At 41.3% G+C, this 17,779-nt stretch overlaps 1 protein-coding gene across 2 annotated transcripts in view; it reads right to left on the bottom strand.

The window, feature by feature from the left end:
• INTU (inturned planar cell polarity protein) overlaps positions 1-15,128 on the bottom strand; it is a 48,268-nt gene extending 33,140 nt beyond the window's left edge. For both annotated transcript variants that reach the window (XM_024569112.4, XM_045202718.3), the window contains exons 1-3: positions 14,912-15,128; positions 8,445-8,983; positions 1,557-1,642 (exon numbers count right to left, since the gene is read on the bottom strand). In XM_024569112.4, coding sequence (XP_024424880.2) covers positions 1,557-1,642; positions 8,445-8,983; positions 14,912-15,054 — 768 coding nt within the window. In that variant the 5' untranslated portion in view covers positions 15,055-15,128. The remainder of the gene's footprint in view (positions 1-1,556; positions 1,643-8,444; positions 8,984-14,911) is intronic.
• Positions 15,129-17,779: the final 2,651 nt, after the last annotated feature.

Here is a 17,779-nt window from a genome sequence, read left to right as displayed (position 1 = left end):
CCTTCTTTCTACATCTGTCTGCAACTCGTCCCATTTGACAAGCACCTTCCTTCTCCTTGATGCTCTGACCTTCTGGGCAGTCTCACTGAATTACTCGAGACGCAAGCTGGAAGGCATCCTGGACTCCTCTCGGTCCTGCAGGAAGAACTAACCTCTTCACCTCCCACCTGTCTGAAATGGAGTCTCCTCCTCTTGCATACGCTCAGCCAACACCTCCCCTCAGCCTTCATCACCTCTCTTCTAGACTGCTCCGTTCTAGACTGCTCCAAAGCTAACCGCCTGGTTGCCCAGCCCCCAGTCCCACCCAGAGCAATACATTCCTAAAATGCAAATCTGCTAAACTTTTAATTTTATATTTCCAAAGATAGGTAAATTGAGAAAGAGAGAGAGGGAGAGAGGGAAAGACAGACAGACAGAGAGAAGGAGAGGGAGACTGATTTAACAGAAGGCAGTTGAGTACAGGGAAATGTTATTTCTTAGAAAATAAGGAATTTCATCATGGGTCCTACTATGTCAGAATCTCAGATCAGATGCAGATCAGATTCTGATTTGTCAGGGATTCTGTTCATCCCAAACCGCGCCACCCTCTCACCACCTGATGGAGTCTCTCACCTATCGGAAGCATACGTCCTCCTTACCCCTCAAAATGGAGAAAGCGAATTCCTGAGGCCAACAAGAGCAGAACATTCTTCAATAGGAGGACAGCACTTTCAAAATACATCTAATGACCTAAAAATGCCATCTCTGATGCAAAAATGTCAATGCTTGGAGTATCAAAATGACTTAATATGAAAGAGATTTATTTTTACCTTCAAGGAATGAAGCATAATTCATTAAATAGCTAAACAAAAGCTCAGGAGTAAGGCTAAACTAGATAACAGAAAAATCAAGAGAAGAGTATGGTTTTTAAAATAAATAAAACCACAGAAAAAAAACTTGATAACAATAATGATTTTAACGAGTCAGAGAACAGACAGTTCCATGACTGTTTAAAATGACTTTTCTAGGAACTGGAGTTTTATGAGCACAAATGGTAGTTATAATGGCAAGTTGGTCATTATATGTGTTTTTATTATTGTTCTTGTTCCTGCTTTCCTTAGGATGAGTTTTATTTGTAGATCCTTGTCTCTCACTCTTTTTAAAAAAATATTTATTTATTTCCCTATATTTCAGAGAGAGGGGAAAGGATGGGGAAAGAGAAGGAGAGAAACATCAATGCGAGAGAGATAAACACTGATCAGTTACCTCCCGTATGCACCCCAAACCAGGGACTGAACCCGAAACCCAGGCATGTGCCCTGACTGGGAATCAAACCAACAACTTCTAATTTTGCGGAACGACACCCAACCCACTGAGCCACACCAGTCAGGACATACTGTTCTCTTTTAAGAACACTTTCCAAAAGCTAAAAATGTTAACAAGATCTAAAATGTTTTAAATACCCAAGTATGTGAGTAGAACTCACCCACTAAGCATGATAATTTCCAGAATCTTAAAAAAAGGAAATAGCACAAGATGCACTTAATTTATGTAATTCATCATAAGAGCATCCATACCTGCATAGGTCCAGGAATGCAAGACAGAACTCTCTCTATGTTCTCAGAAGTCACATCAACATCGTTCACAGCAACAAGGACATCGCCTGAAAGAAGAACAACAGGGAAGAGCTGTGTGAATATCCCCAAACCAAAAAGATCTAGAACTGGAACATTACAAAGCATCTATTCCGACCTCTTGAAAGTACAGTGGAAAATATGGTACAGACACCCAGGGGCTTGTCCAGGGTTATAAAGCTCATTAGTGGCAGAGCAAATCTTCCACTCCACTCTTTCCTAAACTGTAATACAGCCTAACGTCGCGCCATGACTGAGTACAACCTATGGATATTTAAAGACATGAATATTCTCATTTTTGAGACAATTGGAAGAATTATGTAAGCCCAAATGAAAGATGGAAAATTTGTAGCATAAACCAAGTATCTGCGCACAACAAAACTGAATCTAACCACTTACACCCACGGTAAAGAAGTTCAGCTGCAATTTAAATGAAATCCTTGTGGTACACCATAACTCAATACGCTGTGGTATTCCTATTATCGATCTGTGTCTACACATAGCTCTTTGTTTCAAAGACCCCACCATATCAAAATCCACAGCATGTTTTGGTAGAAATCTCCTTTGAAATGGTTTTTCTTTAAATTTGTATATTTATAAATTTGGGGGCTTTGATATAAAAATGATCAGTCTTAAAATGGAAATTTACTTTCACATCATAATTAAAAGTAATATCAAAACACCAGTAAGCTATAGTGATAAAAATATATATAAAACAAGATTATTTCTCATCATAAACATATCACTAGGAATCTGATCAAGTAATTCATATTTATCCACTCATTAATTTATCCAACAAATATTCATTGAGCACCTACTGTGTGCCAGGCACTGCAGATAGAGAATTGAATTACACAGACATAAATCTCTTCATGGAGCTTAATATTCTTTGGGGAAGATGGACAACATGTACATAGATAAAATAGTGTTGATAGACAATTCTCCATTGGTTTGTACATCTTGCAACCCATGGCACTGAAAGTCTTTGTTCTGGTTTGTCTTTTAAGGATGCTCGCTCCCGCCCCCTGAAAAAAAATGGAATTATCTTCTGGAGGGCAGGCCCCTTGAGATACAGGCTCCTTACACTAGGTGAGTGTTCTGGGAACTCATCTATATCAGTGCACCAGCTGGCGCTGTTGTGAGAGGCTGTGTCTGGCTTCAGTGAATTTTTTTTGGAGACTCTTTCAACACATTTGCCCATTTCGTGATGGGTGATTTACGAGTGCACCTGCCCATACTTCGCTGAGTGTTCAGTAGTTCTTGGCCCAAAACAGCATGACCCCCGTGCCCACCCTCCCTATTCACCTGATCTCACCCTAAGCCACTTTTTTTGTTTCCCTGGATGAAAAAAGGCCTCAAAGTGAAATGATTTGCCAGTGTGGAAGAGGTGAAACCAAAAAAGGCAGAAGCATTAAAAGGCACTAAAATGGATGAGTTCAAAAACTGTTTTGAACAGTGGAAAAAGCATCTCGATAGGTGTATTGTATCAAATAGAGAATACTTTGAAGGTGACTGAAGTTTAAACATGTTAAGAATACGCAATTTTTTATAAGTAAATTCTGTGTTTGGGAGGTCCTCCCTTGTATACTGAACAGCCTTGGGTGACAAAGATAGCATCTCCCTCCAGGGCAAAGGTCAAGTTTGTTCAATGTACAGTATAGGGATAGTGTTCCCTCAGTACCTTATTATCAGTGTTTGTGCTTTGTAGAAGATTCATGCTCCTTAAGGTCAAAATTCCTCTCCCTTTAATGCAACTCACTACAGGTATGTGCGTAGGTGTCACCTGGCCCTCTTCATGTCGCCCTGGGAGTGAGGGTTGGGGAACAGGTGAAAAGCTGTCCCTTTAGCTCTGCTATTCCTCCCTTTCTCTCCCTGACACTTGAGCACAGGGGAAGGGGCTGGGTGCAGAGTGAGCGGGCAGACCTTGCAGGTCATCACCGTGATGGCCCTGGACAGCCTGCCCAAGGGTCTGGCTGCTTGGTTCACAGCCCGCAGGTGCGGGCCCTGAGGCACTACGACAGCCGACCACCGCAGCCCTCTGAGTGGCTTGGTAACTGTTCTTAAAAGCAAGAACTTGCAAACTAAACTTCCAACTTCAGTTACACCTGGCAGTGGGGCAAAGCAACATGTCCCCCATTTTTTTAAAATAGGAGATTAAACAAGTGTATTACATCAAATGATTTGTAGCTGAAGTTTTTTTTTTTTTTAAGAAACAATGAAGGATATTGGAGTGTTGATGATACAAGACAAAACTACTTCTAGACCATTCTATCCATGGGTTCCATTGTCTGTGAGATGATGAGAATAGTGACACCATTTAAAACTTGCTCCTTTAAACCAAAACTCCATTGGGTAATGTTCCAAATGACTCTTCTCCAAACCCTGACGAGTACAGTTCTGCAGCTGAGTGTCACCCGAAAGCATCACGTCGCCTCAACCTCTGAAAGTAGGAGACACACGTCATCATGAAAGATCCAAAAATATGTTTTAGAGTAAGGGTAGTGAAATACTTTTAAATGGAAAATTTTATTCCTGTAGAAGCAGTGTCACAGGTGCTTCTCCTTTTCCCAGAGATTTGCCTCCTCCAGTGTCCTGAGCCTGTCGTGAGGTGACTCAGAGAGGCAGGAGTTCTGGGCGTCACGTCCCGGCAGCTGACAGCTGCACTCATGGAAAGTTCTTTCTCCACAAGTGCAGGGGAGTCGCCAGTACGCACTGTCCCACTTCAAAGGCTGAAAGGAACTCAGCTTGTGAACAGGTTTCAATTGTTAAATAAGAAATGGTCTAGGGATTATTGGGGGTAGAAAAAAGAAGAAACGTTTATCAACAGATACAGTCAAGAATCAAATAGAGCATAAAGAGGTGAGACCAGTTTATCACAGTGCTCAAATCAATTCTCAATGTAAAGTTCATCATTTGAGAAAACCTATCAATTCCTCAACATCTGGCAAACAGCAAATGTGTATTGAAAGGCCACGACATAAAGCACCACGGGCTATGAAAACATGCAAGTTTGTTCTCTGCTCTATTTGTGTCCCGCTCTATTATACTACATGAAACGAGTATACAGTTTAAGAAATTACTTTTGAAACAAATGACACATAAATATAGGAAAAAGAAAGAATAGATCTTATCAAAACAAACAAACGGAAACCACAAAAAAAAAACACCAGCCCACGGTGGTAGGCAGAGTAACCGTCCTCCAAAGACATCCACATTGCAATCTGTGAATACGCTGCCCTGCCGTGGCAACAGGCACTTTGCAGATGTACTTCCTTAGGTTAAGGGCCTTGACGTGGGGAGAAGACCCAATGAGCCCAAGCGAGGGTCTTTATAGGAGGGAGACAGGAGGGTCAGAGTCAGAGAAGAGAAACTTGAGGGTGCTACGCTGCTGGCTTTGAAGCTGCAGGAAGAAAACTACAAGACAAGGAATGCACGTGGCCTCTGGAAGCTGGCCAAGGGAAGGGATTCCCCGTGGAATCTCTGTAAGGAATGCAGCCCCGTGGGCACTTTTTTTGTGCAGGAAGAAACGTTTTAGACTTCTGACTTCCAGAACTGCATGATGATGAATTTGTGCCTTTTTAAAGCACTGAGTTTGTGATGCTTTGTCATAGCAGCAATAAAAATGAATACACCCTCCTAGACACACAAAGCAATGTTGGCTAAGCACCAACTGAGTGTCAGGGACCATGGATGTTTAAAGAACAGAAATGGATACACAAGGTGCTTTTGGTGGTCACGGGGAAAACATAAATCAGTCTGGTTAGAAGGGGGGATTTCTGCACAAAAGGACGGGGAAATCAGCATGGGACCGTTGGGTGGGATCAGTCTGTGACTTTACACTGATTCTTTAAACTAAGCCCAATTTGACTTTGTCGGGAGAGAATCTGGGTTTTGAAACATAGCTACCATACTGACATTTTATTCATTTAAGTTAATGCATTTACACTTAATACATTTACTAACAAATTATTAAGTTTTAAGATAATGATTTTTACTATATGTTTTGAGTTGGAATAGCAATCCCTCATCTATCCTATGCAAGTACTAAAGTGGAGAAAATGAAGGGCTCCCCCAATCTACCACTCTAGGTGTTCCTGAATAATGGGAGCTCGTGTATTGTAACTATCATTCGGAACATTTGACTCAGGAAAATACCCCATTCCCTGGTGATGCTAACAAGCTAATGCAGTTTTTATTTCTCACTGAAATAGAAAATACAACAGAAATGTTGGAAAAATCATCGATGACCCTAACACTATTGCCACGATTGTTCTTGCAAATTATTTTTAGTCTTTATCTGTGTTCACACAAATGAGGTATCAAAGATGTTTATTCTTTTAAACCTCTCAATAAATAAAAACTTTTGTACTGGTACATAGTTTTGATAATTATCATTTTAACAGTAGAGTAACATAGAGATTTATAAAATTATAACTTAAACAACAATAACCTCGTTTGACATTTTCATGCTTTGTATTATTACTAAAAAGTGGTTCAACAAACATTTCCAGCACAGTTTTCCCTCCTTTTATATCTGGGGTCAGCAAACTTTCCCTACAAAGGGTAAGATAAGTAAGTATTTCAGGCTCTCCTGGCCATGCTGTCTTTGTCAGAACTACTGAAATCGGTGGATGCCCAGGCCCCTGATGTAAACGGTGCAGTGTTCGCATAACCTGCACACTTCACCCCGCATACTTTGAACCATCTCTAGATTACTTATAATGCCTAATGCAGTGTAAGTGCTTTGTAAATAGCTGTCCTACTATATTATTTAGGGAATAATGACAAGAAAAAAGCCTGTACATGTTCAGGACAGATACAATCATCATAGGCCCAACTACACAACACACATCAGCAATAAAGTAACAATTGTTGGAGAACCTCCCAGGAGTGGTTGGTTGAATCCGCAGATGTGGAACCGATGGGTATGAAGGGCTGAGTGTACAGAGAGATACAGTAGCTGGGAGTTCCCATCGCGTGGGATCTTAAAACTACGGGGTCAGCAACAACCAGGCAGGACTTCATAAGCAGGAATTCTGGCCTCCTTTGACAGAACTAAAAGAAACAACTGTAGAGATATTTTAGCCCAATCTTATCATATTCCAAAAAAGAAAGTTGAGGATCTGAGAGAATGTAAATTGCTGTGTGATGAGTCACTCCCCCAAAACTCAGTAGCTTAAAACAACATGATTTAACTACGTGTGGTGATGGATGTGAACTAGACTTATTGGGGTCGTCACTTCACAGTACGTACAAACATCAAAGCATTGTGTTGTACACCTGACACTGGTATCATGTTACATGTCACTATTATCTCAGTAATGAAACCAAACGAACAGCCGCCATTTATCATCTCTTCCGGGTCTGGGGTCAACTGGGCTCTGGCTGAGGTTCTCACTCAGGGCTCCTCCTGTTGAGGCAGCCAGATGGTGGTTGGGGCTGGAGTACTGGGAAGGCTTCTTCACTCACGTCTGGTGGCTGATGCAGCGGTGGCTGGGGCCACCGGACAGGACTCTGCTGATGGCCTTTACATGCGGCCTGGCCTCCTGCACAGAAGGGCGACCGGGTTCCAAGAAAACCAGGCAGAAGTGGCATGACCTTTGCCTTTATAATCCCACCTCCTAAGTCACCCAGCAGCACCTAAGCTGTAGTTGCAGGCCCACCCAGATTCAGGGAGCTGAAGGGGGAGAGGCACACAGGCCTTAACTCTCCAGGGGACGAGTATCAGCGTGACGCTGTAAGAGGAGAGCGTGGGGATCTTGTTGCAGCGCTCCATAACACATACTTTGCCCAGCTGCCCTTCCCACACAAGTCGTCCCTGCGAACCCCTACCTTGGCACCTACCTCGCCATGTGACACTGCCAGCCGATTTCCAGCCCAGCCTTCCACTGCAGAAGGAGCTCCCTAAGAGGAGCGTTTGGGTCACTAACCTTTATACTCCTGGCACTTAGCAGATGCTCAAAAAATTATTTGTTGAATCAGTGAACACAGAAGTCAAATTCAGACTTAATTCAAAAAGTTTTAAATGGTTCTAAAGCATCAACAAAAGTTCCTTTGTCCAGATATCTTAGGCTAGATCAACTTAAGACTGTTGCCTTTTAGCACTGCCAATACCTTTAAGTTTTACTAATAATATATTCTCACATTTGTCTAATTTTATCTTTAATAAAGTTACTACTACCTCAAACATTACATACACAACAGCCGAAAATATATCAGTAGCACCAAATGCTCATCTTAATATATATTCAGAATAACTTGTGAATTTATTTTTTTCCCCTCAAAATTGGTGGGACATTTTATGGCAAGCACCCTAAAAAGGAAATTTCTATACAGCACCACTGTTGCTAAATATGACAAATGAAACAGTTAAAACCACTCCAAGATCTTAGTGCACTCAAGTGCAAACATACAATTTTCAAGTATTTTTATTCATAAATTATATATTTTTTGTCATGTTATTGGATACAGGTCATTCAACCCTAAATTATCACTGTACAATCAGCTTATTTTCTTTTCCTTGTCAGCAACTATAACCAAGATGACATAAAATTATATAATTTAAAACTCAAAAATCAGTTAAGCTCTCCCCTGGCCTAGGCAAGGCGCACACACTTTATTCAAGGCACTAAAGCACTTTAGTTTCTTTCCAGAACACTGTGCCTGGCAGCACACCACCCTTAACGACGTCACTCCTGTCCCAAGCGTCACCAAGCAGTCCAGAGTCTGTTCAGACGCTGGCTACGAACTCTGTTTGACCACGTTCCTCACAAGGCATCACTAACTACGTACCACAGCAAACAAAGACTGATGGTCAGCAAAGGCACTTACCGATTAGCACCTGACCACTCTTCATGGCCGACCCCCCGGGCAGCAAGCCATGCACCACCAGCCTCTCCCCACCAGCCTGCTTTCCAGTTCGTCTCCAGCTCCACTTGGTCTGATGGATGATCCCAACCAGGACTTCCAAAAGCTTGAGCTGCTCTTTGGCTTTGGTGACCGTTAGCTTTTTGGGGTTCACGTAGATGTTCACGTCCTTGTACCTCTGTTGGACAATGACCCCTGTTTTCTGGTGGGACTGATGCTTTAGAATGGAGACTGGCCCACTGTCTTTGCTGTTTTTCTTATTGTAGCGCTTGGGTAAAAGTCTTTTGCTTTTTAAAATTTTGGTGAACCGCTTGAGTTTGGGTTCATACTTTCTTCCTTCTTTGTAATCATCCTCTTCAATAATGATCTCATTTTCACTGAACCGGACATGGTTCACCACAGGTGGCTCGGGAAGGAGGCTTTCTTCCTCGTCCTCGCTCAGTTCCAAGTAAAACAGCTCTCCGTTTTTCTGCACACTGTCCAGCCACTCAGGCTCAAGGTCACTGTGAAAAAGAAAAAGAAGATAATCTGAATAGCAGCAGAACATATGAAAAACAGCTATGTCTTCCTGGCGTAGCAGTGAGGGTGGGGGCAGGGTGCAGGGAGGTGGGAGATGTAAAAGTTCTTTTAGTATTGGCATCTCATTATCCCTAACTTATCATGAGCACCCATAGTTGGAGGATGCTTTTTGTAGCACCTTGAAGAACAGGTTTTGGAGAAGGGATCTACAAGGACGGAAAAGACAACAAAAAATGAGACGGTCCCCTTCTGGAATTTAAGTTTTTGTTTTTTAAAGAAATTTAGTTCAGCCCCTGTGTGGTTGTTATTCACATTACACAATGTCACTGGATAATAATTTACATTAGTAGTGGATTGTGCAATTATATTCACAGACATAAGCCATTTGGAAATTCTCTATACAAACACATTATTTGCATAGACATTCTTCAGTGTGGCTGTCATGTTAAAATGAAAGCTGAAGACCAGGATTGATAGACTTTGTTTAATAATAAATTTTCAAAAAAGAAACATTCCCTTCACCGTGAATAAAAATCGTTGCTGAAAACACCAGTTTATAACCACCGTTAACAATAATCACTTCTTTAGCCTGTAATTTCTGTAAAACTCCTTTTTATGAATAATTGTAGTAGGAAAAGTAAACCACATATTACATAATTCATCATGTGATTGTAAAAAAACCCTTTTAACTGGGAAGTATGCCATTGAAAGAAATAAAATTATTGCCACTAAAACTGACTGACACAGCATTAAAACCAAAAATAATCATCTTAAGCTAACATACCTAATCATAAACTCTACCCTGTTCAATGTTACAAGCATTTACTTTTCAAACTGCTATTCTCTAAGGCAAAATTGGCTACAGTGGAAAAACTACCAGTGGAGAGGGTCTTTTTAGAAACATGAGCTGTAATATCCTGGCATGAAAGGGTATAATTTGCGTCCTAATCGTTCAGTCAGAGCCGACAGTTTGGTTTTCTGCAGTGTGTATTAGCAACTCTCGTTTTGTTAACTCAAGAGTCTCTTTCTAAATACTGTGAAAATCAGTCCAAAAAATGCACTTTTCTATTACTCAACGCTGAAACTAACCACCGCGTCAGTCTGTGGCTGGCAATTAACACATAATTTTCAACTATATATGAAAGGTGAAAAAAGGGCACAACTAGCCCCAAATATGCAACCCAGTATTTCTTTGGCACTTGTTGGTTCCCAGTGTGTGGCATCGTTTGAGGCACTTGGCACCACCTACTGCAGGTTATTAATCACACATCCGTTGTTTCGGCCAACCCTATCGTACCTGCAGAAATCAGTATTTCATAACTGCACTCTGCTGTGAAGGGACAATCTAAGTAACTGCGTCCTCACCATAAAACTTGCTGATAGCAATGCACCATAATTTTAAAAGCCACGATATAAATACCATAATTACACACAATTACTTAATGAAAATATATATCAATTTAAGCAATGAAGGAACGTGTTTGTTTCACAATCCCAAATCCAGCTCTTTAATCTGGTATGTTATTTGCATTATAGGTACAATATCTGACCCAAAAGAAACATTTCCCCCTTATCTGTTAAATGTGAAGTTTATTTCAATCTCTAAAATCTAAATGTGAAACCACTTTTCGGTTATGATTTAAGGACCCGTGCAGGTTAGGGGGGGCAGTGCTCAGGGGGTGGCATTCAGTCACAAGGCAAAGAAACAGAACAGGCACAAGAGTCATCTAGAACTACACGATGAAAACATCAGTTCCTCCCCTTGCCTGGTGGGGAAGAGGAACTGGGCGAGAATTCACGACAATACACATGGTTAGTACTAGAGAGGGGTCATCGGGCTTAGCCAGGGGTTGAGGGTGAGGTCAGGGGACACTTTCTTGTAGATGAGACCCCACGCATGAGGTTTTTTTTCCTCATTGATTTAATATTTATTGTATTTTTTTTCTGTTACCATTTAGTCCCCTTATACCGCTCCACCCAGCAATCACCATGCTGTTGTCCACCAGACTTAAGGGACCAGGGAGGGGAGCCTGGGGAGCAGAAGGAGACGAGAACTCCAAAAAGAAGTCACAGCATAAGCAAAGGCCTCGGGCAACAGTCCGCGTGGCCTGTGCGGACAACTTAAGCTAGACTGCGGTGGCCGGAGCTTAATTTAGGAGGTGCGGAGTGACGACAGGAGGAGCAGCCAAGTCCTAATTTTGCAAGGCCTTTGGCCCATGGCAAAGGGTTTGGGTTGTGTAGTGGAGGTAAGAGGGCATCGATGAAGTTCAGGTTTACATGTCAGCTATGCCTGGATAGATCTAGTTTGACAAGGGGGCAGGGAAGGATTTGAGGTGCCTGAGACTCAAGACAAGAAACCATTTAGGGGGCTTTTTTTTGTCACCCAAGCAGAGACGATAAGGAAGGCAACGGTAGAAAAAAATGAAAAATAGGAAAAACATTTAAGAAATGCTGGAAAATCACCCGGATTATAAGATTGATTAGGTGAGAGGACGACAGAGAGGAAGGGATGAACGCTGACCGGATTTCTAGCTGGTGCCTGCTCTCATGCACCCTTTCACGTACACAGATGCACAGACTCATTCCACACAGACAGGACGTGGTCACCACACACAGCATCTCCCCTTCCTACATTTCATGACATAAGCAGTGTTAAAAACCTATGTTCTTATAATCACATAAAAACACATAGGGTTGTTTTGTCTTTGTTTTTAAAAAGTGGGAATGTATGTTTGTATCATTATCGTTTATCAATTAACAATACAATTTAGAAATCCCTAATGGCTGCATTAATTGTCCATGTCGGCGATGTAACGCATTTGGTTATTCACCTACTGATGGGCTTTGTGTTCAGTTCCCAGCCGCCCCCCCACCCCCCAGGGAAAACAATATGGTAACCACCTTTACGCATCTGTGCATGCAGAGATCTTTGCCCCAAAGACCGTACCAATTCACACGTCCAACAACGATGAATGAGATCCATTTTCTTAACCTTTAGGTTAAAAATACTTCACTTTAAGAGGAAGAAGAAATTTTTTTAAAAGAAAAAATACAGGAAGGGAGTAGAGAGACAGGACTAAAGACAGGAAATAAACCTGAGACTCTGCAAAAGAAGGCGATATGTAGCGAAAAGAAAATGAACCAAGAAGACACCAAGGCATTGGTTCTTTGTGCAGATACTCCCTGCTCCAGGAGACGGAGCTTAATCTCTCCTCCCCTTGAGCACAGGCTGGACTTAGTGATGTGCTTCCAAAGAACAGAGTGTGGAAAGTGAAAAACAGTAACCACTGCAGAGAAACCTGGCTGGCATCTTCTTAACCAAGAGATGTAGGTCATGAAAAACAAGGGAGGACCGAGAACTGTCGCAGACCAGAAGAGACTAAGGAGACTTGATGACTAAATGCAATACAATATCCTGGATTGGACCCTGGAACAAAAAAGGGCACAAGTAGAGGAAGGGTGAAATCCAGAAAAAGCCTGGAGTTTACTTAATAGCCCAGTACCAATGTTAATTTCTTCGTGTTGAATAATGTGCCATAACTGCGTAAGATGGTATCAGCACCAGGGCAAACCCGCTGAAGGATATGCAGGAACTCTCCTATCTTGGCAACTTTGCCGTAAATCTAAACTTACTCCAAAATAAAAGGTATATGTTAAAAAAGGAATTAAAGCTAGCAGTTTTAATTCAGATTTTTATAAAATATGGGTCACAATAATCAATATTATATAAATACTCTTTCATCTCTCTTCTGAGACACCCATGGTACAAGCTGCAAAGTTGTCATTATGTACACGTTTCTCAGTGAGGTTCTTATTTTGTTTAGTCTGTTTTGCTCTAATCAGAAATAACTGTGTAGTTATAATCTGCTCCAAGTTTGACGGATACATGTATTTTTTCTGAATTACAAAATACTTTGAAGTAACGAATTTTCCTAACACAAGTTTCTCAGATTGCTCATTTCCTAGGAAACATGACTAGTTTATTTATCTTTCAATTCTATCCAAATCAGGGCGCCCCAGTTGAAATCAGGTCACCTGAGTTCCTACACTGACAACACTTAGCTGTGCGGCTAGGAGCAAGTGACAGCCTTTCTCTGCGCTAAGTGTGTGATTTTAAGATGTAGACAAACCGATACTTTGAGTCTCACACTGCCTACAGCTCCCATAGCAACACCAAATGGGTTCCATATAATCCAGACTTCCTTCCAGCAGCTTCGACTGATAACCATGAATTTTCTAATTATTTTTAAATGACCACAGCAGTGGAAGATTATGCAAAATATGTGATATTCTTAAATTTGTTCAGGTCTTCAAGAACGCTATCTGTCCTCATTAAGCCTCTGGAGAAGGAGTATCCAACATTTTGTCATCTTGGGACTCACTGGAAGAAGAGTTGTCTTGGGCCACACATAAATGCATTGTAACACATAATCACACACAAAAAAAATCTCATAATGTTTTAAATAAATTTACGATTTTGTGTTGGGCCGCAGGTTGGACACCCCTGCTCTAGAGTATATTAAGTAGCTATTAGTAATGATTTTCCTCCATGTTTTTAAAGACAATGAAAAATGTTTTACATACTTATAAAGTAATTGCCAAGTAACTGTTATTCCTAAATACACACAAAAAAATGTCATCCTAAAACTGACATATGTGGCAGTCCCCTATAAGGAGGGTTGATGTTTTGGTAACTGGACCTTTCCAGTCTTTGTCATTTCAAGCTACCGCTAACGGACTTTTCCAACAAGTTCTTAATCCACAGTAGTAATTGATACATTCCTTTAAAACAGAAGCAGCACTAGGTACTGTGAATCAAAGTAACTTCTTCATTATTACTAAGGTTAAAAAAAGTGGAAAGCAATACTTAGGTATTCTGTATTTAAAAAATTACATTATGGTAAAAGAAAACAAACAAGAAAACCATGAGGATGTATAGGAAAATATAGCAGAAATACCCCAAAATGGTAAGAGAGGTTGTCCTCCATTGAGACTATGGGTGGGTTTTCTTTCTTTTATACATCTATTCATTTTTATAACAGGAAAAAACTGCACCTTAAATCGGTGTCTTACAAAACGTGTAGGGTGTCCTTTCGCTCTCAGTGCTAATGAGGGTGAAGTCACAAGCACCATGATGCTAGAAAAGCCAGAAGACCCCGCAACAGGGCAGTTGTATGAACACTCTTCACACAGGGGTGTCAACTCATTTCCACCAGGGGCCACATCAGCCTCTGTTCCCTTCAAAGGGCCCAGTGCAATTTCACCTCCTTAACAGTTAAGAAGTAGTTACATTAACACAGTCCTAAGCCCTTTGAAGGCAACCCTGAGGCTGACGTGGTCCCGGGTGAAAACGAGTTTGACACCCCTGCTCTAACAGACAAACCCTAATAGACTATAGAATTCACCAGAAAGAGGAAAGACTCCTCATCCGAGAATCCTAAAAAACCTATACTAGCAAAGAATAGTACCTCATTTCAGCTCACGATATCACACAACTGAAACGTGGCACAAATAAATCCCGCTTACTACAGAACAGCGATCTTCAACACATGTGTAGAATTTTTAAAACCTGCAATCCCTGAGTATTTAGTCAGGGACACTGACCTCCTTTCCCTTAGGTTACCAATAAAAAAGTGACAACAGTCAACACAACAATAGCCATCCAACATAAATGAATCAAAATTATACCTATTTTTTAATCAGACTGGCAAAAAAAATTTTTTTTTTGGTGTGCTGCATAATTTTACCAATTAGTTTATGTGTGCCAGGACATGAAAACGATGGAAAATCGCTGCTACTGAAGGTCACTAAATCCCAACCACCCAAAAGTCCGCAGTTCCCCCAAACCATGTGCACACTCCACTCTGGGGACTGAAGGGATGGATTTCATTGTGCCTCTTCCAGAACCTTACTCGTAGTCGCTACTGGCGGACGAATAGGAGCCCGAGTCGCTGGCCGCATCTTCAGGATCACAGTCCTCATCTTCCTGTGGAGAGGGGTCTCCAAGGAGCCCCTCTGGGCTCTGACGAGAACCGCACAAGGCCGCAGTCGCCATCAGCGGAGATGCAGCAGCCACAGTAGAGCAATTCAAACTTCACAGCCAGTACTGGCCGAGGCCGCCATGTTTCCTCCGCTAGAGACGCGGCACAGGCCACGTGATCACCAATCCTTGGCTGCAATTGGTGGCAGCTCAGGTTGCCAAGGAGACGGGGAAGCTTCCCCGGGAAGACCAGGAAAACTGAAAGAAGCCAATGTGCTGAAATTTCTGGGAGGGGGTGTGGGAGGAATGGAAGTAGCAAAATTCCGCGTGCTCTCCTCTACTGCGTCTCTGAAGCAGTGTGCTGAGTAAAACAGGTGGAGATCCAGTTTTCCCCCCCTCCGGTTCGCACTTTGTTTCTACGCCGAAGAGCTGTCGGAACTTTAGAGACGCTCAGCCTGCATTTCCTTTGAGGTAAAGGAAATTACCTTCTGCCTTTCCTGAGGGCTTCTGCGTCTAATCTGGGAACGGATGCTGTTTAGCAATACTCTCCAGGTGTTAATGCAAATTAACGCGCCATTGCTGCTTAGGTTTTCTTATTTCGCATTTGTAAACATTGCTACAGTTCTCCCAAGCAGACATTGTAGATAGGTACTTCAAATAGGTGACAATATTGTGAAATCAACTGTGTGTTCATCCTCTAAGTCAAAATTTTATAATTTAATGAAGTGTTCTCATCACTGAAGTTGAGAGTGTAAACAGGTAAGTTTTACCTGTCATTTGCGAAAACCTACACCAAGTATTTTTTGTAAGTACAAAATAGCTAGCATTTATTAAGAGTTAGACATTGCTCTAATTACTTGTTCTATTCACATATTGTACTAGTCACATACTATGAAGTAAATACCCTATACTAGCCAAATCCAACCAAGAATCGAACTTAAAAGTCAATAACCACTAGACTGTAAGGAATGCAAATAAAATTTATAAAAGTGAAAAGCTGAAAGCAATCTAAATGTTCAACAATAGTGGAAAATTTTTAATACACTTATATGTATGAATATTATGATCTCAACAGAAATGTTTTCAAAGAGGAATGCATGGGGAAAATATTCCCGTTACAACAAGGAAATGAAGGATATGCTGTAATGTTATTTTGTGATTTCACTGGACGGGTGCTGGGAATTCGATTTAAAGTACAAGGGCAGGCGGTGGAGACTGAGAGGTGAATGGGCACTTTATAGCACACAGTGATAAGTATTCTAGCATAAATACAGACTTCTAAAGAAATACCCAAAGGAAAACAAACTAGGTGTGTAGCGCCACAGCACATTTCTTAGGGGAGGTCTTAACTTGCCTTGTTATTATAGGGTATAATGTTCCAAACAAAGAAGAGTACTGGGAGGTGAGTCGTCCCTCGGCCCAGAGTGATACATGCATGGAGAACCCAAAAGGACCTGGGTCAGTTACAGAAACTGTCAAGCTGCAATTTAGTTTCACTGCCACATTAAACTGATGTCCATTTGAATACCTGTGTTTTATGGTTTTATTTGTATTCATTTTTAAATGTGCCTTTTTATATTGGTATACCAGCTATTGAATTTTATTTTGTAGTTGATGTGTATTAATTTGTAAAATTGCTTTTATCTTATATAAGAACTACATAGCACAGAGCTTTTATATCTGTTTATTTAAAATTATGGTTAAAAAAAAAGTTTAAGTCATCCCTGGGAATCCCCGATAGTTTTTTCCTTAAAAAAGGTCCACATATCACTGAAATTGGAGAACCAAGGGACTAATTCATAGAGGGATAATGGCCAAAGGAGGTGTGCGAGGTGGCGGGAGGGGATGGCCTTGCTGACACGGTTTCCTCAAAACTACTTCCCAAAGGGGGGTGCAGGCGTGGATGCCCACGTGCCCGTTCCAGGAAGGACGCTGAGCCGATCTCCATGTGATGGTGCTTTTTTCTCTGGTAAACCCGAGCGTGGAGCAACCTTGCCAGCTGAAAGTGATGGAGGAAGCTAGGGGTCAGAAGTTTGAGTGGATCCAGGAAGCAAGAGAAACAAATATTTCCAAGTATTTTGGGGATTGAGGTCCCAGAAAAGATATTAATTTTAAAATCAGAGAAACAGTATTATTTTAAAAGGTGGAATCGCCATAGTAGTTATGTTATGTTTCATGTTAAAACCTACATGCTTATTCTCACCACAATCTCAAATGTCAAAAACTACTTAAGATTCCATTGTAAAATAAAAAATGCTTTAGGTACCTCTGTAATAAGTTAAACTTTCCTCATTTTAAAAGCACCTTACTGGAATTTTTTAAAGGATATTTTAAATTTAAACAAAAAATACATTTTATTCCTATAAATAACACTTCATTCTTCTGTAAGTACCTAATAATTATATACCCTGCTCACAAACCTGCAATGCCAGCCCATTACAGCATGAAGTGCAAACTGTGTAGTTTCCTTTTTTTAAAAAGTACACTTCTACAAACAATTGAGCACCAATTACAGAGTTAGATGCCTTTATTTCCTGCTATATATTAATCAGGTTAAACAGGTGTGCTCAACTTGCTTGATTAAAAGATGACCTAGGATCCTTGTTAAACATACACATTTTAACACCCTGCCCTACTTCAGCAGGATCTGAGTCCCCAGGGGCGTCCACCTGGAAACCTCTACTTTAAACACCTGCTCCATGGTGCCTGGGTTGAGGCCGACCTGGGGACGCTGCCCTAAGCCTTTCCTCAGCTCTGCGCTTCACACCACTGCCCATTTGCCCAGGAGGCTGGGCCCCAC

The sequence above is a fragment of the Desmodus rotundus genome, chromosome 9 (assembly GCF_022682495.2).
Source record: "Desmodus rotundus isolate HL8 chromosome 9, HLdesRot8A.1, whole genome shotgun sequence".
NCBI classification, from domain to species: Eukaryota; Metazoa; Chordata; class Mammalia; order Chiroptera; family Phyllostomidae; genus Desmodus; species Desmodus rotundus.
This window is presented reverse-complemented; position numbering and strand designations above follow the sequence as displayed.